At 38.3% G+C, this 24,911-nt stretch overlaps 1 protein-coding gene across 2 annotated transcripts; it reads left to right on the forward strand.

Moving 5' to 3' along the window:
* The first annotated feature begins 6,825 nt into the window (after positions 1–6,825).
* Positions 6,826–23,392, forward strand: PRPF40A_1 (PRP40 pre-mRNA processing factor 40). Of its 2 annotated transcripts, XM_051215569.1 has the most exons (8): positions 6,826–7,069; positions 8,876–8,931; positions 8,978–10,191; positions 12,130–12,369; positions 14,431–14,608; positions 15,839–16,075; positions 20,737–20,849; positions 22,111–23,392. In XM_051215569.1, the coding sequence occupies exons 3-8, from the start codon at positions 8,996–8,998 to the stop codon at positions 22,559–22,561; spliced, it is 2,415 nt and encodes an 804-aa protein (XP_051066099.1). In that variant the 5' UTR covers positions 6,826–7,069; positions 8,876–8,931; positions 8,978–8,995; the 3' UTR covers positions 22,562–23,392. The 2 variants fall into 2 exon arrangements, with proteins under 2 accessions (XP_051066099.1, XP_051066100.1); XM_051215570.1 differs by lacking the exons at positions 6,826–7,069; positions 8,876–8,931; positions 8,978–10,191; ... (1 more) ...; positions 14,431–14,608; positions 15,839–16,075 and having other exon boundaries at positions 19,458–21,952.
* Positions 23,393–24,911: the final 1,519 nt, after the last annotated feature.

Raw genomic sequence — 24,911 nt, forward strand, 5'->3', positions numbered from 1 at the left:
CAATCTCTATTTTCCCAGTTGTTTCGTGTTTAGCTTTCAGGATTGTGTTGTTAAGGCCCAGTACCACTACATATATGCAAGAGCGTGAAAACAATTTTAGCAGAATGGTTTGTTGTCTTTTTGAAAAAGTAAAAACATACACTTATAGGCAAGAATATTAGCGAAATATTTTATTTTTATTTGTGTGGAATATATTGAAAAAATCGAGTGCTATGCAGTGTATTGCGTGCAGTAATCGTTCAGGTGTCCTGGAAACATTACGTTTCATCCAGAACGCGTTGTTTTTAGTCGGTTGTCAGATACCAAAGAATTGTCATTGTGATTGAGGGTGAGGTTGTAGTGGCATTGGACCATAACCACACAATCTTCAAAGCTGAATACGAGACAACTCGGAAAATAGATACTCAATATTTAACGCGGAGAGATACCTAACGATGGAGAAGGCGGGAAGAATGTATTGAATGAATTGGAGTTGATCGAATGGCATGACTCGATCATGCAGGCGTGGTCCCCCTGAACGTTATCTTATATCTTTTATTCATCATAAATATATTGTTCTATTTCTAGCCTAAGCTTGTTCTACAGCATGTATTGGTAATTGATACGATACAATGAGTTGGTGTAGTCGATGATGTGACTTCCACGTAAGATCTTATAAATTAAGCGGTTATATCACGACAAATCTACAATTTTAGGATTAGGTCTATATATTAGAGCAGTACTTATATCATAGTAGACCATAATTCTACAAGGTATCATAATTGCGAGACTCCCGTTTTTCGATTGTACCGAAGGAAAATCGACGTGTATAAGGTTTCCTTTTAAATAGGCTGCTTTGGTGCAGTCAACGCCGATGCAGTCGTTAGTTTAGTTCTTATCGATTATATAATACCTAGGTTCACTCTGAAGAACTTTGAAGAGTCCTTTATATGCCGTTTCGCGAGGTCTTTGAAGTGCGTCGCGACGAACAAAGACGTGTGTACTATACCGTAGATTAGGTCAAACGAAAAGATCAGTTGACTGCCGTCGAGTGGAAACAGGTTTATCTGAACGCAATGCGCTTGGAATCTGATCATACAAGAGTATAGATCCATAATCATTGAAGACGAAGGATCCACGCATTCCCCTGGAATTCGAAGTGTCTTCATAAACGAGTTGAGCTGCAGTGTATTCAGTGTCAGCTTTCACTGTATTGCGAATACCGAGTAAAACGAGTGGAAGAGCGTTGGTTTACTACGAAACGTTCAAAGCTGAGAGTGAGGATTTAGGCTGTCCATGAAAGCGTTCTACCAACCCGTTTGCCTGTAAGTAGTTTCTAGTAGTGTAGTCAGACAACGGATAAGCTAAGACTCAAACTGGCGTCCACAGTCTGTAGCTTTAGTTGAAAGGCAGCCGAAGTTTGCTACATATCGTTCGAAGAAGGCGTGAGCCACTGTTTTATTAGTAACGTCCTTGATCGTACTGCCGCTAGTCATAGAGTGAAACGGTCTACAAAAGTCGGGAGATAAGAGTATCCAATTGATTCTAGTAAGGGTCCTACTAAATCCGAATGAACATGGTCGAAACGAACACCGAGAGTTTTGAATGAGCCCATTGGACATTTGTTGTTTTTATTCACCTCAGGTTTCGAACACCTTACACATGAGCGCACCCACTACCCAACGTCTTTATTCATAACAGGCCAACAAAATCGTTCTGCTATGATCTTGGTGGTTGCACGAATACCTGGATGAGAAAGCTTGTGCAGCCTATTGGAGACGGTGCGTTGATAATGTTTCGGCACTTTTGGAAGATCCCTACCTGTAGATGTGTCCAGCAGTAAAGTTTCCGCACATGTTCCCACATGTTTAATACGCAGTTTTACGGTTGTTCAAGACAATCCGTGCCAAAGATCAGTGTTTTCTTTTTGAAGGTGGGTGAGTTCAAGGAGGTCGATTCCTTGAAAACTATTAAAGGGAGTTATATGAGATAAGGCGTCTGTAACTACATTGTTTACCACAGAAATGTCTTTTATATCTGAAGTAAACTGCGAGATGTAATCCAGTTATCGAGACTCTCGAGAGAAGTGCCTGTCTGAAGATGCACTTAACGAGAATGTAAGAGATTTGTGATCGGTGAAGAGAGTGAATTCCCGAATTTTCATTGCAATGAAACTGCCGTACAGCACAATACATCGCTAGGAGTTCCCCACTGGAAGTGCTATACCTCGATTCGGTGTCTAGCTACCGTCTCGAGGAGAATGCCAAAGGTTGTTAGGTGTGGTTAACCCGTTGTTGTAAAACTTCTCCAGTTATCAAGCTGAATGAGTCTACTGAGATACTAATGGATGCTTCAGTATTCTGATGTGCGAGAAACGTTGCTTTAGCGATAAGTTCCTTAACTGTGGAGAAGGCTCTTTCGCGATGCCGTCCGAGTTGACGATTTTTGCATTTCCACGAACTTGGCCTGTTAATGGTCTTATAAGGGACGTGCAGTTTGGCATGAACCGTCTATAGGAACTTACTAGGCCGTTAAACGTGCGTAGTTGCATGACTGTGGTCGGTTGTGGGTAATGAGGAATGACCACCATTTCGTTTTCTGGAAGTCGGATGCCCCGACATCTACAGTGTGTCAGAGAAAATCTAGAGATTCGATATGGTAATATGTTTTAGCCAAGTCGATTTTCGAAGAAGCAGTTGTACCTTTCATAGTAGCTGTTAAATCGTCAATGTGATGCAACGGGTATCGATCAGGAATGGTTTCCGCATTCAATCGCCGATGGTCACCACTTGGACGCCAGTCGTTGCTCTGATTTTGGGGCACCATATGCAAGGGAGATGCCCATGGGCTGTTTAATGGCCGAATGATTCCTACGTCTACCATGTGACTGAATTCGTACTTAGCCAATCTCAGCTTTACGAGAGCTAGTCGTCGCGCTTTCGAGAATACAGGTGGTCCTGAAATCGTGATGTGCTATGTAGCATTGCTTGGTTACGCATGGCAATTTCAGTCGCGTTTGATATATCTCGGGGTATTTATCGAGTTTAGATGGTGGTTGAAGGTAGTCGACAGGAAACTCTAGACACGGGTTTCGTGCTACTTGGCACTCGTCAGCAAGGTGTACCTGTAATCTTGAGGAAACTGGTGCTGCCCTGACGGATCCGATCCCGTGAAACCCAGCTTCACAGTCAGAGACGTTATCACTGAGCTATCCGGACCGCAGTATCGAGTCACCTAAACTAGTGGCCACATTGCAACTTGGTCGATAGCATTCGATCTGCACTAATAAGGATTTGACACACATTATATTGATCACCACCCAGTGATCAAGCAATTGTGAGTAGTTATCGAGTATTTGTTGGAAGTATAAATCGATTATATGATTGACAGTGACTGGGCACAACCTACAATCACAAAATAAAGTTGCGCAAACAGATTCATTAGTATTTCCATTTACTAACCTCCGTTTTCACGTGTCGTTGAGTAGATCATGGTGTTGAAGTAGGTCTTTACCAACGATTGGCATAAAAACATCTACAATAACGTAAAACCAGTGAATAGGTTTGAGTAAATCCACGTTAAGATAAATATGTCACTTACCCTTACGTGGTGATCGGTCTCCTATTTGCCACTTGTATGTAAAAAGTACTAGTCTTTAGCCAAAGCCACATGATAAAAACTCATACGAGCGCTGAAGAACATACAGTACGGTTATAAGGGACCTGAATAAATGTAAAAATACAAGATAGGGAGAAAAAGAAAATAATTACCACTACCGTCCAATAAAAGGCTCTGAAGGGATTTTCAGCGCGTTCTTTCCGCTACAGAGATACTGATCTAGTGCGGCAACTGACGAAGTCTCGGTAGCTCGTGAATTTATCGTGTAGGAAAAAATATAAAGGAAGAAATCAATAAACACCGTAATTGTTCCAACTTAACACAGCACCTGACATTTTTCTACTGAAATAAGTTAAGGTATCTCAGCCTATCTTCATAAGGTAGGCCTGGTAGACCTTTAACCATTTTATTCCCTCTTCATTGAACTCGTTCCAGCGTATCCGCCTGATACTTGAAACAAGGACTCGCTGCTTGAAAGTCGGGTAAAATAATCCAAACATTTTTTTCATTCAAACACTGAAAAGCCCTACGAATAACCCACAATACTCTACAGCCTTTTGCACCAGCAATCTTACAGTTACTAGTGGTTTTAAGATCACTGCTTACCATGACTTCTAAATCTTTGTAGTTTATTACTTTGACTAATACGAATCGACATACTGTGTAGTGATACGAATCATCACAGTTATTTAATTGCACCACCATACTCTTACTGAAATTCACTTCTAGTGACTATCCGTTCATTCATGCCACAAATGAGTTCAGAACACTCTGTAGTGCTATTCTATCTGACGTACTGTGTAAGGGTCGCCAAATTTTCATGTCATCGGCGAAGAGTAGAACGGATGACTTTGCTACGGTTGGTAATTCATTCACATAAAGTAAAAATAGAGGAAGACCGAGGATTGTGCCCTGGGGAACTCCAAGTTTTACAATTTTGCTCGATGAGAAAGCTCCCTTACCCTTTGCTTCCTGTCATAGAGAAAGTCACTTACCCAGTTTATGACCATACAACGGATTCCAAAACGTTCCATTTTTTAACTTAAGACCTAAATGGAAGACCTTATAAAGAACTCTACTTAGATCCATGAAAATCACATCTACAGGAATATTTCGATCTTTTGCCGCGGCTCAATCCTCTGTTGGGATGAGAAGATTTGTCAAACATGATAGGCCTTTCCGAAAACCATGATGTTCCCTGGACAAAAGATTATACCCTTCCACACAGTTTATAATGGCCATCCGAATAATTTTTTCTATTACTTTTACAACTGCACCGGTTAGACTAACGGGTCTATAGTTACTGACTAAATCTCTATTCCCTGCCTTATACACCGGACTAATTGTTGTATCTTTCCAGTCTCTTAGCAGCCTAGACTGACGCAGAGACATATCAAACGGTACGGCTATAGGTTCAGCAATTACATCCGATATGGCTTTCATAATCCTAGGATGATTATCATCAGGCCCACTGGGCTTATCAGGTTTGAGATGCTGAAGTAGTGTTAAGACAGTACCTTTCTCAATAACTAAGGGGTCCATCAAGAAGCCGCCACAATCACAATAGTATCATGATGCCACATGTCACTCATAATAGCCTTCATTCCTCACTCATTTTAGTGCCGAACAATACTTATTAGGAAAGCTATTCATAATAGAACAAGAACTAGCTCTACGTGATTCTGATAAGTTATAAAAACCCCTACCCAAAGACATAGTGTTAGTGTCGTCTGTTGAGTCTTGTGGAGGAAGGTTTGATAGCTAATTTACTTCCATAGATACTAAGGATTATTACTCCACGAGTTGCGCTATCGTCGCTCCTACAGTTCAGATTCAGATTTGTGTAGTAAGGACAGAAGACCTACGGCCTATGTTATTCCTTTTCTAGTATGCTTCTGTGAGTGTCCAGTCTTCTCTTGAAAGAGTCAATTGAAGGTGCGGACACAACTGCTTCAGGCAGCAGGTTCCAAGTATTGATGACTCGGTGTGAAAACCTGTATGCCACGGGTATTTTATTCGTTCTTGGATTTTCTACTCGCCTGCTATGTCCTCTGAGGTGTCCCGATCTAGTGGGAAGAAAGAGAGAGAATAAGTTAGGTCCGAAATCATTTCTCAGTATTCTGTAGATCAAGATTAGATCTCCCCTTAGTCTGCGATAGGACAGAGTAAAGAGGTTCAGTTTTTCAAGCTGCTCTTTATATGATAAACCCCGGAGTTCCGGAATTGCACGCGTAGCTGCCCTCTGTACTTTTTCTAGTATGTCTGAGTCACCTTTTAAACAGGGGCTTGCAGCCTGAACACAGTTCTCTAACTTAGTTCTCACTAAGGATGTTTATACTGTGGTGAACATGGTAGTATCAAACTTAGTGAATGTCCTTTTTAAAGCCCAGAGGGTTCGAAACCCCTTAACTGCGACCTCCCAGCAATGGGCCGTCGTCTTAAGATCATTGCTCACTGTCACCCCTAGGTCCTTATGAGACCGGACTACGGGTAATGACACATCCCCTATGTTGTACGTACTAACCTTTGAATCCCCCAAGTGCATGTAGACACACTTTTCCGAGTTGATAGGCATTAGCCACTCTTTAGACCAGTTTATCATATTATTTAAGTCCGCCTGAAGAGGAAATGCGTCTTTGTCTCCAGTTATTACTCGCCAAATTTTTACATTGTCAGCGTATAATAACATTGGAGACTGTACTATACTTGTAAGATCATTAACGTACATTATAAAAAGTAAAGGACCTAAGACGGAACCTTGGGGTACTCCACTAAGTGCTGGTCTCTAGATGGAGCACTTGGAATTTGTTCTTACTTTTTGCCTACGACCTACTAGGAAATCCTTAATCCATTTTAAAAGAGGTCCGGCAATACCAAGGTTTGCCAACTTCAATAGCAGTCTATTAGTTGGCACCTTGTCAAAAGCCTTACTGAAGTCTATGTAGACAACATTCACTGAGTTTCCGTTGTCTAGCGCATTAATCCAGAACTCCCTAGCTATAAGGAGGTTCGTTGTACAGGATAGACCCTTTCTAAAACCATGTTGTGCCATGTTCAGCAAGTTATTGGTAACAGTTAATGACCAACTTATCTAGTCCCTCATTTCAGAAGTAAGATTGCAAGAACTATACTTTCATACTACAAAAATGCCTTCCAACTATCCAGATGTAAATTCGAAATAACAAGTAGTTAGCAAATTTTAGCAAACAAAGATTGAGGTTTGAGCTTGGAGTATATGTAGCGGGTAGTGTAAACGGTATCGGACAAGTTGCTTGGTTTTTGGTAGCTTGATTGGCTTCGAATCTTGTAACTTTAGAGATCTCAGTGATTTCTTGCTCCAACGGCAGATAGTCCTAAGAACCCAGTGAAGTTATGGAATAACTGGAGGGACTCGCTATGTTCTCAAAGCTGCCTGTCTTGATCTATAACTAAGAAAAAGACAGTATTTATCATGTATAAAGTCTTTTTCTAGGTATTCGCAGTCTGCGCCGTGTATAATAAGCCTCGTAATCACACACTTGACTATCTGTACTTTTTTGAAAACGTCTAATTCACCTTTCAGTCAAGGGTCTACAGCATAAAAGCAGTCTTTTAGTTCGCGTTTCACTGAGCCTTTATGCATTTTGGTGAAGATGTTTTCACCCATCCAGTTCGTCTGAATAGCCATAGGGTTTCAAACCTTTTATCTCCAATCAGATTACCATGACTACGATTTCTACGTCATCATAAAACAGGACCGACGACACTGGCGTTTCATTCGACTGACCATCCAGCTCCAATGTTTTAGTCTTGGCTATGCAAGTTTTGGTTGATGCCTATTAACGTGATTAATTGTTTATTCATGCCCGTCGCAATTTCAGATGATAGTGATTATATTATCAGGGGAAATTCGGTGTCTTTATTCTTGAATCAACAACCTAGGAACTGTCTAACAATGATTGAAAGGATACTTAGGAAACGAATCTAGATGTCATATCCCCTCTCTTATGTTAGGAATACTCAAAAGAGATCACAGAATTGAAAACACAAGGGCGAGCAAACTTATGGTGTCGTTTAGGTTTGCTAACCGAGTAGTCAACTCTTGAGACTTACGTCTGTAAGTATTGTCGTTGCATGTATCTGAAATTATTCAAGAGAGGTCTACGGTATACAGAACTTTGCTAGAAAAGAGCTAACACTGGTCATCATCCTTCCGTTTCCAATACTCAAATCTGGATCTTAAGGGAATCTTTCTGGATGTACTTTGTTTTGCTTCACACCTATTTTAGTCGTCAGTCAAACAAGCTTAATAAACGTGGAGTGATTGAAATTCTATTACTAGTAAAGGTGCATTCGTTTCCTCCATTTCATAAGTATGTTACTGAATACACTAGCACCTGTTTATGCTTGTCTTATTTCTTCCCTATTATGATAGTGTCTTTACTCTGATGTGTGATAACGTGGTTTTCTCATCACTATATGAGGTGGTCAGAGTGTGCGAGTTCAGTACAATTGGTATACTACATCGTAAAAGTGTAGATCTCCCATGTATTTTTGTGTGATTCTACTCTTCTTGTTTGCAACTTTTCAGTTCTTTCTTTCGACACAATTGTTATACAGCTGTACGCAAGACATGTTTCGTACGAACATTTGTCGAAATTTAGGCGAACAGCTTGGCGAAACTTGGCTACTAAGTCTTTCTGTAGAATTTCGAACCAGACTGCCGGGCGAAACATTACGGTCATCTAAATTCCAGCCGCTGAGATAGTTTCACATGTAATTTTTGCCTTTAGGACATGTTTTGGTGTTCCAGATATTTCATTATCGTCAGTTTGTAATTATCCTGGTAGTAGCTTCAAGCGTATTGTTGGAGGAAGCATTTCAAATTCCTGAACGATTGTAACAATTTTGAATGCAGATAAATTGCTTTCGAGAGGTTGTTAGGTTCTGAAATCCCTTACAATTTAGCTAAGGCCGTCTCACAATTGTTAGTCTTGTAGCTATCAATGCCAAGGTTGGACTTGATAGTTTCAAATAAATTTGGCATTGGGTAGTAAGTTAATAGTAAATATCTTTTTGTGATATTCCTTTGTACTATTTAAACTCATGTTAACTTTATTTCGGTTATTTATTTACTCTAAAGAAGTGACTTACATTAATTCACAAAACATCTGAAATACAATTTTCTACACGTTGGGATATCAAAAAATATATTTATTATTTGTTAGTCTTGGCTTTTTAAGTTACCAGCGATAAATAATTGTTTGTCTTTTTTCCCTGGTGTTTCTATTGAGTGTAGCTAGTATATTCTCCCGCTCATCACTTTGTGTCTACAATCATCCGGAACTAGTTAAAGTAACTAAGTTGACGTACATCAGCTAATCGTGTTGGCATTCTTCAGGTTTCACTTCGTCTAGTGATGGCAGGTTATCCTCACCACTTTGTTACTGCTCACCTTGGTTATCCTGGTTATGCTCACCCAACCTTCGTGCCTGCGTCGATTCCTAATCCAGCCAACTCTGTCACCCAGTTATCAGCTGCTCAAATCAATGCAGGATGGGTAGAGCACCATTCTCATGATGGGAGAAAATACTACTATAATACATTCACTCAACAGACGACTTGGGAAAAACCTCAAGAGTTGAAGACTCAGCGTGAGAAAATACTTTGCAACTGTCCATGGAAAGAGTTTAAATCCGAAAACGGTAAACCTTACTATTTTAATGAGAATACAAAACAATCAGTATGGATCAAGCCACAAGAACTGATAGACGCTGAAAACCAAGCAGCCGCCTGTAATTCAGCTGTAAATGCTACGGTCCCCGAACAGCCACCAAGTATCCCCCCAGTCACACCGTGTACACCAGCTACCCCAAAAGATGACGTCAATAAGCCTCCTGAACCTTCGGAAATAGAACGGGCAATGAAGGCAACTTTGGCCTCTTTTGATACGTCAGATACTGGACCGTCATCAATTCCGATTCCACTACCTCCGGAAAAAGTAGATGACAGTGATAAAGATGAAAGTGACGAAGAGAAGCCTGCATCCAATCCACATATAACTACATTTTCACCAAATACTCAGACAGTGCCAGAATATAAGACCCGAGGAGAAATGGCAGAAGGTCTTAGGAGGCTTTTCAGGGATTGCAATGTTCCCGGTGGGGCTACATGGGAGCAAGCACTAAAGTTAATCTCCGGGGATCCTCGTTACTGTATCTTGAGAACGTTCAATGAAAAGAAGCAAATATTTAATGTTTACAAGACTCAAAGGTTAAAAGAAGAACGCGAGGAGCAGAGAATAAGAATTAAGAGGGCGAAAGAGGATCTAGAAAAGTATCTTTTGAAATGCAATAAACTACACTCAACTATGTCATACCGTAGAGTAGATCAACTACTGTCGGATACGAAAGAATGGACTGATGTCCCTGATCGAGATCGTCGTGAAATATTCGATGATGTCATTCAAGAGGTAGGTAAACGTGAACGAGAAGAAGCTAAGATTTTGCGTAAAAGGAATATACGAGTATTTAATGAAATCCTTAGTGAGATGCTTGATCTTACATATCGGACGACCTGGAGCGAAGCACAACAAATGCTGCTTGATAATACCAGGTTAGCTAAATATACTTATTTAATTAATTTTCGCTATTAATGTTATGTAATATGCACTTAATTAAATCGAACCGGCAAGAGATTATTACCAAATTCATTTGTGTCCCTTTTTTGTTTTAAAAAGACAGATTTTGCCCTTATTTTAGTGATTGATGTTTGTTTGTTCTGCAGATGGTACTAATTTGAGTAAATAATCTATGTGCAACTATCAGAACAGTTCTCACACTCTATGCGTATTTGTGGTTTCATATAAGCATGAAAGGAAAACGAAACATTGATTAGGAACGCCAGACTTGAAACTGGGAACAAGTTTTTGGATAGTTCTACAGTTTTATTCTCAGTGTTACTACAATAAGCTGTTAAAACCCCAATTGTTTTTTGAAATTGGGTAGTAGGTTACTAAATAGCAAGTAACGTTTATATTAATAGGATAATGGGTAGTAATCGGTATGATATTATATAATTTGTGGTCACAAAATCATATCAATCAAGTTTTCACTGCGCTCACTAAGCTAAATGACATGACATTGTGGCTCACTTTGTTTTGATGCGAAGCTGTGAGAAGTAATTGACAAGATGTCTTGAACCTAGGTTTCGTGCTTGTTGGGATCCCCCAACATGTTTTTTATTCCTGTGAACATTTTGTTTCTGTCCTAACCATATTCTTTATTTTCAGCCGTTTTACTGTCATTATTGCTGATATTATTTCTACTCCTTCGTTATTCATCCTGTTAATTTCACCACACTGTACTTGTGTGACTTAAAAGCTCGAACTGACACGTACCTAAAATCTTCAAGAAACTGATGTTCCGCCTTACAATAATTCAAAACTGTTTTAACCGATGCTATAGTCATAAGTGTTACAGCTGAGCTATTTAGATAGAAACTAGAATGTAAAACAGGTGGTTGAAATAATCAGTCAATATTTGAGAATGGTAAATAAATCCAGTCGCACCACTGTGACGGAATTTGAGCCTTGTCGCCAAACGTCTCGAGCTATTGATGACGATTATTGTGTAACCTCAACCAGCAAGTTTTCACCTACTGTCAGTAACGTCGTGGAAGATGCCTTAATTTAACCACCGTTAGCTTTTTCCTAATTCCATGTCACCCAACATTGCAGGTTAGGTAGTGTTTAGACAAGCGCATTTCCTATTGATCTTGATTGATGAAGGTATATATTCTGATCAGTGGACTTGGGATTTTTACTTAGTATGATGGATCTAACCTCAGCAGTGCTCTGTCGTTCCACTGTATTTGGAAATAACTTCAAAGAAACAATAAAAATCTTTCACACTGCCTATGTCACTTTCATTGGGGGATGTTTGGCAGACGTAGAATAATGTAGAACAAACTGGTTTTCAGTGCAACTACCCCTTGATTGCGAGATAGAAATCCCACTTATACCATAGACAACTCAGATTAGTAGGAATTATTCTTTTTATGTCCTTAATAAATTTTTCTGACAACAACCTATCAGTATTGATCAGAATTTCAAGGTAAGTTAACGTGCTCAACTACCTCACTCCCTAAGGTCAAACTACGGGCTAATACTGACCATTTATGGTGTAACATTGTACATTAGGAAGAACATTAATACTCTTCCGACTCGCTTACAATGTTACTTAAGGTGTTCAAGCAGTCGGTTTTTTTCCAGTTTCCATCAAGCGGGACATTATCATCTGTGTATTCCGGTTTGATAGTTAAATGTGGTGAGGGATCAGTCAAATCTTTGAAACGTCTAACGAATCGAGCTTTAATTTTGAGAGGATGTCTGCCCATTCTGAGTCAATCAATTTAGTTTTCATGTTATTGACATCCACAACTGTTTTCTACTTATCAGCTGAATTTAAGCTAGTAGTCTCGTAATATATCACATTGCTTTATCCGTTCCGACTGTTAGCCTTCTGTGTATTTTTAAATTTACACTAATGCTAGATTTACTGGAGATGTGGATTTGCAAAACTTAGATAAAGAGGATGCCCTTGTCTGTTTTGAAGAGCATATTTGTATGCTTGAGCAAGAGCATGACGAAGATAAAGAACGCGAACGTCGGAGACAAAAAAGGGAACAACGAAAGAATCGAGAAGCATTTATAGTTTTACTTGATGAATTGCACGAACAGAAATTACTCACTTCTATGTCTCTATGGAAAGATCTATACCATATAATAAATAAGTAAGCGATTTTATGCTAATTTTAATACATTATTTTTCGACTCTGATAATTCAAAACAGTATAGAAATTTATGAAATTTTATGAAAAATAGTAAACCGCACAGAAAAAATCAAGAAATTATTTGCTAGTTTATCCATTCTAGCTAACACTATATGAATAAACACAACGTGCGGGAACCCGTCAACGAAGAAACAAGGTACTAAAGGAAAATGACTAAAACGACAATTAAATACATAGTGTTATATCCTAGTGAAGATTACATTACGAGTGACGTCTGAGACTTATTAATGGACTTATTATTTATATATTCTCTTGGTATAAATATTCGTTAACTAGATTATGTATATCTATGTTCCCCTTGTTATAGGCTTTATTTTGACTTATAATTTATTATTGTACGATTTACGGTTCTTAAGCCATGCTTAGTTTATTGACTACTGCCTCCCACGTTCACAGCCACTTTTTGGCTTTATTGTGTACAAATGTTATTTCCTATTTTATGGTGCGTTGCGGTCTGTTTGGTTGATATATAAACCCAGTATATCTAAAATAAAAGATTCGATTCGCATAGTGGAAGCTGGTAATGGTGTTCTGGACTCAAGTGGATGGGCTAGGCGGACATAGGACCAATAAGAACGCTAGGCTGCTCATACCGGTCGAAAGTCATTGGTTTGGCACAGTGCTAAGATTGTATAAGCCGTATTTTGATTGGTGGATAAATCACGTGATAAAAAGCCGGACATAAAGTCATAACACATGGGACTGTGTTGAATATAAGATTGTTCAAGGGAATAAACTATACACATACTTCCTGTAATTTCGCTTAAATCTATCTTCTACAGTTGACGATCATCCACTTTAGTTGTTTTACAGACATTCATGAAGCTTATGTCCTCATGGATGAGATCATGTAAGAAGCTATCAATTTTATCACTTGATGCTATATATCTTTCCGGTCATCAAGAAACTGGTTTTATACTTCAATTTCATCTAGTTTAGGACGGTTGAAGTGCTTATTCCAACTTCCCAGTTGTTTAGCGCTCACAATCTCGTCAGCCAATCTAATTTTATAGATTACTCTGAGCTTAACAGTAACATTGCTCCTTTTGTGGTTAACTATTCAACCAAGGATGTAAGACAGCTGTGATATTGTTCTATCTGTAATTATTTTGTGAATTTCTTCTTAAAAATGTAATAAAACTTCATTTCTGTGCTCTCAGTATACCGTACTAATTAAACTCCTTCATCACTACTATAAAGAGGAAAAGGGATGATAGATTTTCTAAAAATTTCAGATCCATACTCTAAGTCTTATTCGTCTCTTTAATCTTGCTTCAGTCTCTCATACTATTAGGCAACAGCTAATGTTAAGGAGCGGTGGTCTAATGATTACTGTACTCCGTTTCCAGCCGTTAAGTTGTGTATTCGAATTACGTTCGGCCTACTTTAGCTGAGTATTATTACTGGCTATCACAATATGACCCAAGACCTGTTACATAAACCTGTATTTGATAATATAGCCACACAATAATAACCAAAGTTTTTCCAATAGATACCCTTGAGATTTCTCTCTAATGACTATGGACGTTGTTCCAAAGTATTTTACTCAGTTTAAGATTGCATCCAAGGCTGATGATAGTTCTTCATGTGCATCACGTGCCATAGCCAGCTCGTTTGGTATGCGTTTATTTAATCTCTGCCTAAAACTGCAAATTCAACCTCAAAACAACCAATATATCGACAGTTAAGAAGTATTTGAGAAATACAGACAACGAGAAATGTATAGTCCCTCGTCTTTCGCTTTTATCATTCTATCTTACAATCATGGAGTATATTAGCTCATGTGATGGGAAATATGGATGGCTTGTCAACATCAAACACGTAAATTTTTGACATCCGTTATAGATGACAATTATCGTTATTGATATGTATTCTTCAATATTCTTTACATGTACAAATGAGCTTTGATACAGTAACCTATAACAGATATATGGTGAAACGAAATTTCGTTTGATTTGACGCTAAATCTTCATACTTTGTGTGTACTTTCGACTGTTTTAGAGATGATCGATTCCACAAAATGCTTGCTCAACGTGGTTCTACGCCATTGGATTTATTCAAGTTCTATGTTGAAGCATTAAGAGCCCGTTTCCCAGCTGAAAAGAAGATTATCAAAGAGATTTTAAAATACAGTTGTACACCAATCGACTTGTCTGTTTCATACGAAGATTTTTGTTCGGTAAGTTTATTGTTTTCTGTAGTGAGTCTCTACAATGTAACAGTTTAAAGTGTTATCATAAGGTGTTAGCATTATTACGATTTTGTGTAATGTTAGCTGAAATTTAACCTAATGTATTTGTGATCATTTCAACTTATGATACTTTACTTCAGTGTCATAATGATATATTCTTGTGGAGGGGGATTCCAATTTTTATTATGAAGCCGTTTCGCTTGTTAAAACAATGAGGAGGATATTAATCACTAAATGAAACGCAATGTTGCAGTGTATGCTGAGTGATGGCTGTTCACCAGATTGAGTTGTTGATTTAAATAATATCAAAAGACAAGCCAATAGAATAAGTTTGTTTCCTTGTAAATTAACGTATAATGTACAAGATGTTAAATACAAAAATAAACATGATTAAATATCATAAGCAAATGCACAATGCTAGTTTTGTGATTTACCCACACTTTAGTAGAACTAAGATCGGGTTATCAGGTTTAATCATTGCTAGTTTTACGATTTTTCACTCATTTCTGTGTTGATTTTTTTGTTTCTGTGTTGCAAAGCATGGATACTTGGATTAATGATGTTATTTGTCTAACAAACCATTTTGATCTAACTTCACATTTTCATCAACGAATTCATCTTTTAGTGAATTAAACTGTAAATCCTATACCCACTAGTGTTTCATTTAGAGTTTAATTATGTTGTCTGTTTTTAACTTGTGTGTTTATTTTTACTAGAATAAGAAAATTGTTTTCTGGTCATTTGATTTGTGTTTTGACATCACTTTATTGAGGTGCGGGGCGTTTTCATTAATAATCTGGTTCTTGACGTTGTTATTAGTCAACTGGATCGTATGAATGAAATCGCGTGAAAAATAAAATCCCGTGAAAACGAAATCTTCAGTGAACTGTAGTTTGTCTTTTTTTCTCTCCTAATATGTGCTTGAATGCGCAACATGTTTTATTAACATAAACCTGTATGTCATGTTTTCACACTGGTCCATGTTGTTACATAGTTCATGTTTAAAAACAGTGATTCCTTGTCAGTAAAGTGCAAAGTCCATAATTTCCTCTGCGGAACTCAAAAATTAACAAAACGAATTTGGTTGGTTATAAACCAACTGCATTTTGTAAATATAAAATGTTCAATATCGTTGAATCATACTAATTGGTAATTATTTTATATCGAAATAACAATGGAGTTCTACATTTTAATATCAAGTTTTGGGATATTTTTCAGATAATAGGCTCTGATGAACGCAGCAAAGGAATAGATGACGGAAATATGCGTATGACATATGATGGTCTACTAGAAAAAGCTCAAGGTCGTGAACGTGAACGCCAAAAAGACGATGCTAGACGTATGAGAAAACTTGAACAAAACTTCTGTGAAATGCTTACAAATTCCTCCTTCATTCAGTCCAATACTAGTTGGGAAGAAGTTCGAGAAAAATTAAGTGACCATCCTGCCTTCAAAGTAAATTTCCCATTTCTCTCTTGTATTTTAACCTCAATGTCAGTTGGTTTTTGAATTATTAGTTTGTTTAGTAGCCTTTCATGATTAGATTCTAAATAAATTGATTTGACTTTATAAGCACAGATACATGATGGTTAACAGTAGAGTCCAGGACTCGCGTCTCGTCCAATATGGGACTCGTCAGCTGGATGTACTTGCATCTCAGAGTTGATGTCCACTCCGGGACTCGAATCCAGTACTGTTCGCCTCAAACGCTATCACCTTATCCACTTAGCTACTGAGTCCAGATAGCCACTAGGTTGTGCAATGAGGTAACGTTTTAATTCATTTTTGTATTGGTTGTTTGAATCTTCCCATTGGCGTTTAGGACTGCAATTGATCAGTCAAATCTCTGCTTATAGGCAATCCGCACAGGATGCACATATGCCAAACTGATTTGACTGATGCATTTAGTCAATTTTGAATATTTTGCCTGTGGAAATCAGACTTCGAAAACCATCATTGTCGTTGGTTTAAGATTGTCATTTTCCGTTTGTAGCTCTTATAGGGTTGCTGCCGGTCCCAAGCCCGGGTAAAGGAGGAGGGTTGGGCATGGGGTTAGCGTCCCCATCCCGTAGAAAACTAACTCGCTAAAAAAACGCTTATCAGAAAAGATAATCCAAACCATTTTAACTCTGCCCTGGGAGTTAGAAGGTCTTCGTTTAGAAGAATTATGACGCTTCATGGTGAAAGCCGAGTTCCTTCGGAAGCCACGAGGCCGATGCCCCTTCTAACAACCAGAGCAAAAATTTTTATAGGTACATGGAACGTTCGAACAATGTGGGAAACCGGGAAGACCAGTCAAATATCAATGGAAATGAGGAGATACAACTTGGTAGTACTGGGAATCAGCGAAACCCACTGGACCCAAGCTGGACAGAAAAGGCTAGCTACGGGAGAGATGCTGCTATACTCCGGTCACGAAGAGGACAATGCTCCACACACTCACGAAGTCGCTCTTATGCTGTCCAAAGTAGCACGAAATGCACTTGTAGGATGGGAATCTCACGGATCCAGAATCATCAAAGCATCATTCAAAACAAAGAAGGAGGGGATCTTAATGAATATTATCCAATGTTATGCACCCACCAATGATAGCAACGACGAAATTAAAGATCAGTTCTACGAGCGGCTGCAGTCAATCATTGAGAAATGCCCAAGAAAGGACCTAACTATTCTGATGGGAGATCTAAATGCCAAAGTCGGAATAGACAACACTGGATATGAAGATATTATGGGACGACATGGACTGGGAGAAAGAAACTAAAATGGAGAAAGATTTGCAAATCTATGTGCATTCAACAAATTGGTCATAGGAGGCACAATATTTCCACACAAGCGTATACACAAAGCTACATGGATCTCACCGGACCACACTACAGAGAACCAAATAGATCATATTTACATCAACAAAAAATTCCGAAGGACAATGGAAGATGTGAGAACCAGGAGAGGTGCTGACGTAGCTTCAGATCACCACCTAGTTGTAGCCAATTTAACACTGAAGCTAAAAAAGAACTGGACAAGTGGACAAACAGCAATACAAAGGTTCAATACAGCCTTCCTTCGAGATACTGACAAACTCAATGAATTCAAGATAGCTCTCAACAACAGGTTCCAAGCCTTACAAGATCTACTGAAAGAAGAAGAAACTACTATGAAGGACAACTGGAAAGGCATCAAGGAAGCATTAACTTCAACGTGTCAAGAGGTTCTCGGTCTAAAGAAATACCATCATAAGGAATGGATCTCTACAGAAACACTGGACAAGATCAAGGAAAGGAAGAACAAGAAGGCAGCAATGAACAACAGCCGAACACGAGCAGAGAAAGTCCAAGCACAAGCTGAATACATAGAAGCAAACAAACAAGTGAAGAGGAGCATTAGAGCCGACAAGAAGAAATACGTGGAAGAACTAGCAACGACGGCAGGAAAAGCTGCTAGAGAAGGAAATATGAAACAGCTTCACGATACAACGAAGAAACTAGCAGGGAAATACAGTAAACCAGAGAGGCCGGTCAAAGACAAAGAAGGCAGGAAAATCACCGAAATTCAACAACAGCGTAACAGATGGGTAGAATACTTCGAGGAACTCCTGAATAGGCCGGCTCCAATGAATCCACCGAACATCGAAGCAGCACACACAGATCTTCCTATAGATTTCAATCCACCAACTACGGAAGAAATTAGAATGGCCGTCAGACAAATCAAGAACGGGAAAGCAGCAGGACCCGACAACATACCAGCTGAAGCACTGAAATCAGACATCGAAGCAACCACAAGCATGCTTTATCTTCTATTCAAAAAGATTTGGGAGGAGGAACAAGTGCCGATGGACTGGAAAGAAGGACACCTCATCAAGATTCCAAAGGAAGGAGACCTGGGCAAATGTGAAGACTACAGAGGAATCACACTACTGTCAATACCAGGGAAAGTCTTCAACAGAGTGTTGCTGAACCGGATGAAGGATGCAGTAGATGCCCAACTTCAAGATCAACAAGCTGGATTCCGTAAGGATCGGTCGTGCGCAGACCAAATTGCAACACTACGGATCATCGTCGAACAATCAGTTGAGTGGAACTCATCACTATACATCAACTTCATTGATTATGAAAAGGCATTCGACAGTGTAGATAGGAGGACATTATGGAAACTTCTTCGACACTACGGAGTTCCTGAGAAGATCGTCAATATTATCCGGAACTCATACGACGGACTACAGTGCAAAGTAGTGCATGGAGGACACCTGACAGATGCATTCCAAGTAAGGACCGGAGTCAGACAAGGCTGTTTACTCTCTCCCTTCCTCTTTCTTCTGGTGGTCGACTGGATTATGAAGACCTCAACATCTGAAGGAAAACACGGAATACAATGGACAGCTCAGAACCAATTAGACGATTTGGACTTCGCAGATGACCTAGCCCTCCTATCACGTACACGCGAACAGATGCAGATGAAGACAGCCAGTGTAGCAGCAGTCTCTGCATCAGTAGGCCTCAGCATACACAAAGGGAAAACTAAGGTCCTCAAATTCAAAGCGGAGAACAGCAATCCAGTCACACTTGATGGCGAAACTCTGGAAGATGTAGAGTCCTTCACATACCTGGGAAGCATCATCGATGAACAAGGAGAATCCGATGCAGACGTAAAGGCGAGGATCGGCAAAGCAAGGGTCGCATTCCTACAATTGAAGAACATATAGAACTCAAAACAACTTTCAACCAATATCAAAGTGAGAATCTTCAATACGAACGTCAAGGCAGTTCTACTGTATGGAGCTGAAACTTGTAGAACTACAACAACCACAATCAAGAAAGTACAAGTATTTATAAATAACTGTCTACGCAAGATACTCAACATCCATTGGCCGGATACCATCAGCAATAGCCTTCTGTGGGAGAGAACAAACCAACTTCCAGCTGAAGAAGAAATTAGGAAAAGACGATGGAAATGGATAGGACATACATTACGCAAATCATCAAACTGCATCACGAGGCAAGCCCTAACTTGGAATCCTGAAGGGAAGCGAAAAAGAGGAAGGCCAAAGAACACATTGCGTCGGATAATAGAAGCAGATATGAAAACGATGAATTACAACTGGACGGAGCTAGATAGGATTGCCCAGGACAGGGTTGGATGGAGAATGCTGGTGAGCGACCTATGCTCCTTCACGAGGAGTAGCAGGCGTAAGTAAGTAAGTAAGTCAATTTGAACATTTTGTTGTACCACGTTACTCTTTATCTGCTCGAATATTCAAGCTGTTGAGATTTCTATCTTCAGTTTCTTAATAAGAATAACACTTCTGTGTTTTGGTTTATTTCGTTTTTATGTAACCATATTTAACTGGTGTATTATTATTATTACCAACGAACGTAATACTGATCATTATTTAAAAAAATAAGTATCTTTTTGAAATGGTAGGGGTCTGAAAATAAATTCACCGAGAAGACTGCAGTGAACCAATCTTTCTTGTCCAGGATCGTGTTTACGCTCTGCTTTTATAATTTATGTGTTTACTTCTTACAATTATGAATTGGTAAGACATTTCGAGAATTCTTAAGTTTAATGGTATTGTAGAGACGTCTTGAACATTTTTTCACTATGTACGTTTCTAGAATTTTATTGCCTTACTATCAACAACCAAATTTCCCAGTTGTTGTTATAGTTACCACTGAGTTGACAATGAATAAATAAATTATATGATTTCCTTTTCATCTTCACTGCCAACTAAATTACCATTTATCTCACGTATTCGATGTGTTCACAGTTAGTGGAATAGTAGTAACCTAGTGGTTAAAACTCAACTTTTACCCAATAGGTCTCAAGTTTTAATCAATATAGAACTTTTTATTATTGATAGTGATTATAAATATGTACAGTTCCTTTGGATTTTTAGTATACTACCTATAATTCATCTGTTTTGTTTTGATGACACTTGTCACGATTAATGAAATATTAGTGTCATGAGGTGTCCTGGCATCACCACTATTCCCTAATTATCACTCTTTATTCTCTGATTGCTTTCTCAATTTGTTGTTTGCTCACTTTTTCGACCAATTATTTCAGTTGTGAAGCGTTCGTTCTTCCTCACACTTCATTACTTCAATGAATATTTATTTTAGGGTTTGTCGTTGGAATCAGAAAGGATTCGACTCTTTAAAGAGTATATTATTTCAATTGACAACTCAAACGAAGACTCTCATCGGTCTCGTAAAGATAAACACCTATACGAAAGGTTGGTTTTTAAAGCATTTCTATAGGAGTTTTTATGGTTTAGTCAACCTTTTTACATTAGTGTATCAATTCCCCACTTATTTTTGAGGTTTCCTGTGTAACATGGGAACTTTATTCCTTTTCTCTCTTAATCAATTTCATGGGGGTAGGCTGATTAACTTACAGACAACCGAATTGCTTACTAATATCAATTGTTGGGATATTAAGAAATCATTGTAATCTGGCACATACAGCATCCATATCCTTGTTTTAAAATTTTTCGAAATCTAAATTTAGAACCTTCATTTAGATTGTGCTCGACAGTGGGATCTAGTTGCTTCTGTCGCCCTATTATGGACGCGTTAACGGGATGTACCTGTATTCCACTATTGACGTCCATACTGAAGCTTGAACCTCAATGCCTGTCGCTTCAAACACTGACTCATTCATTGAGCTACTTAGTCTTGATAGAGCCACTAACTTGTGCAACGCGTACATAGGTAATCTTTCGTTGTTTATATTCCAGAATTCACATGTCTATACCAAAGTAATCCTCCTAAGTTGAACATTTGAAAGCAAAAACTGATCAGTTATAGTCTCTGTATATCAACAACGGGAAATTATGAATCCTTAATAATTCATTTTATATTTTGTAGTGAGTGTATGCCACTAAGGACACGATATCAAATCTAGGGGGACTAGATAGATCAAAAAGCAAGCCAAGAAAACAATTCTAAACAAGGAATCAAAGTAATGATGGGCGTCAATACATAAGATACGTCAACCTTAAGTACAGGAACGGAAAATTAGACGAAACGGAAATGTTTACTCCTCTGCATATGAATATATTGTAGACATTAATGTAGAGAGAAAATTAATGGTCAATCCTAGCAGTAGTGATTATACAATTACGAGAAAGATAAAGACATTTTGGCAAGACGTTTACGCTACGAAGGACCATGAACGACAATGACGTTGTTTTGTGAATTTCCAAAAATAAATTAATTCAAATAAAAAGGAAACATATTCACCTTTTATAACTGACAAATACACTTTAAAGCGGCACTTGTTTTATTTTTCTAAGCTAGCAATTGCTTCGGTTAAACAAATGATGATTAAACTGCAGTAAGTAACAAACTATCACATCATCTTTACAATAGGTATATTTCTGTTCAGAAATATCGCTGTTGTAAGTAATTTTTCTGACTATGAACTTTGCCTTTCTTTTTACTTAGTGGTATATAGTTGGTAATTTATCAACATATGTATTTATCTACGTGTAGGTCTGCTTCTATTCAAGATGTTGAAAAAGATGTCGATGCAGTGAAAGATCAGAAAAAGAAACAAACTGTTTCCCCTTCCCCAGGTCCTTCAGAACATAGTCATACTCGTAGGTCGGACGACGAAAGGGGATCATCACAGAAACCTAAACATCGTAAATCAAAGAAATCAAAACATCGCAAATCAAAGCACCATAAGCATCACAAAAATACAGATAAGCGTCAAGATGAAGAATTAGAAGAAGGAGAAGCTGCTGATGACGATGACGAGGATGATGAAGCTGTGAATCCTCAAACAAGTGATCGTGCCAATCCCCTCAGTGGTAGTAAACGTCATCGTCATCATCGACGTGGCCAACGCTCTCGGACGTCTGACCCTGAGGATGGTGAAGAAGTGGACAGTACTAGTGATGGAGAATTTTATGACCGTGATTCGAAGCGTAAAAGACGTTAGCATTGTAAAACGGTCTTATAAATTTTTTGGTTGTGTACATAATAGCATATCATCCTGTTAGATTGTTTTTGTCGTTTCTGACATTGAAAAGTTTTTATTGGTCCATTTCAGCATCAGGTCTGCTGGTATCGCTATACTTCGTGTAAACTTTATGTGTTCTTTGGTAGTTCACTTTAAAAAGTTTCTCTCTATATCTGTTCTATCTAAGTAACTAGTCAAAACGTCCCATTCTAAGCAAATCTGGCTATTCGTGGTAGTTAAATTCGGATTCTTGTTTAGATTAGAAGTGATTTTGGGATGATGGTCGGTTACGTTATTTGCTTGTAATTTACAGGATGAATGTCTTACGACTAGTTAGTAAGGACGGTTGGCGTTTTCTGTTAAACTAAAGGTCTTAAACTATTCCGTTGCCTTTTCTCTGTGACTTCTTCCTAGGATTTTAATCAACAAGTGGGGATTAAGAAACTGTCGAGCAGTATATATTATTATTTTGTTATTGGTAATAATTTTGTCACGAATGTAGTTTGTGGTTCCAACTCAGTTTATCAACTGATGTATAGGTTGTTTATTTTCTGATGATCCCATCTGTTTCAGAAATGTTTGTTTTTATTGTGCTGATTGGACAAATAAATATGTACACTTCAGGTTATACTGTAGGTCGCCTTTAGTTTATTGCTATCGGATTATTTAGCTGCCAAAGTATTCTCACCTGAATAATATAATTTTTCGTGTTGTCTTGTTAGACACTCAGTGCGTATACTTTTAATTATAGCACATCTGTGAATACTGGTCGTTTAATACGTCAATAATAATAAGTCTTGCACTTCTGCCTCGATAGTTGAGCACTGTCAATGCGGCACCTTTAAAAATTTGAGCTTCAATCAACCGCTACCTGTGTAAGAGCTTTTGGGTAAATGTTTTATTCATACAACTGTATTATTTTGGTTCAATACTTAGACTAACTTAAGTAACGTAGTTTATGCTGAAAGTTCATCACTTCATCTTTTGTATTTAAACATATATAGCTTTATATAGCTTTTATAAATGAATGGCTATTTTACATCAATAAACTACGATGGATGAGACACCAACTTTATTGTTGCATTTCAAATCACAGGATTATGAACCGAATTTTAGTCAGAATAGGTAACTGGATGGGTGCATCATCTCATTTATGCTTGTTAATTATCAAAACCGGTAATGAAATTTTCATAATACAGAACGTTTGTATTACTGATAACAGGTTTTTGAGCCATGGTTTCGGATACGCTGGAAACATGAAATATGATCACATTTAGGTTCTACGGGATGCGCTATTTGGTTGTTTAGATTTCGGTAGGTCGTACAGTTCATATACTAGTGCGGAACCTGAATATCTGTTGACGTGACCTGATACAATTATGCGTGTCCCTTTTGTAACATTTGTTTGTTTTTGCATTACGTGATACCACTGTGTCTTCCCAGATTTTGTTCTCCTGTTTATGCATTTTACCATCATGATGATGGAACAAACAGATAATCTGTTCAATTATGTTTCTTACACCCATCCCTCACCTTTCAACTCATATCATTCTTGCTCATTAGTATCGAAGACAAGTTTTTCCACGCACAAGATGGGGATTAAAACCCTTTCGTTTCTGTGTTTATTCTTCCTTTCATCGATAGCGGAAACCAGATTATTGTGAGTAGGTTTTTATTTAGATTTTGAAATGGAACAGTTGGAATGTAGGGTCATATAATATTTGAAAGTATCTGAATTATCGTATGAACTAGGGATCCCAGAATTAACGCAATCGAATCAAGAAGTACTAGACAAGCACGAACGGATGTATTGTATTTAGAATTGGGAATCAAGCATTCCACAAGAACAAAAGGGTCATTAGTTAATTCAAACACCACAGGTCATCTTTTTTAAACAAATTTTTTCAACATCCAATATAAAATAATAAGTACCTCCTGCCATAGGGATGTCTGCTCGATCAATTTGTCAAACAAAAACGTCATTTCAATTATATTAATATGTTCTGAAATAGCAAATTGTTACACGGGGCATGCCAGTATTCACAGCCCGGTAGGGCATTGCCTACTGGTCTTTTGTTTAGCTCCCAATCGATGACAGTCAACACCTGGTCAGTATTCAGCGATACTCCATAGATGTAAAGTTTGTTGTCTCGTATTTATCTTCCACAAATTGTCGCACATGACTTGCTAAACACATCCTCTGTATGTGGACTAGAGCCTGTGAGAGGATGGAATGTAAGAAAGTGGAACATGAATATCTGAGGAAGTGTCGCTAATGGGCTGCTCAACAACACATTGGTGAGGTACAGTTTTTCCATGCCATGTCCGA

This window comes from Schistosoma haematobium, chromosome 4 (assembly GCF_000699445.3).
Source record: "Schistosoma haematobium chromosome 4, whole genome shotgun sequence".
Classification (NCBI taxonomy): domain Eukaryota; kingdom Metazoa; phylum Platyhelminthes; class Trematoda; order Strigeidida; family Schistosomatidae; genus Schistosoma; species Schistosoma haematobium.

Bases quoted from the DNA above. Each gene is read 5' to 3' on its own strand.
- PRPF40A_1 (XM_051215569.1), top strand. From the start codon at position 8,996: ATGGCAGGTTATCCTCACCACTTTGTTACTGCTCACCTTGGTTATCCT. The intron at 10,192-12,129 runs GTTAGCTAAATA...CACTAATGCTAG, and splicing joins ATGCTGCTTGATAATACCAG to ATTTACTGGAGATGTGGATT. The intron at 16,076-20,736 runs GTAAATTTCCCA...TATTTATTTTAG, and splicing joins GTGACCATCCTGCCTTCAAA to GGTTTGTCGTTGGAATCAGA.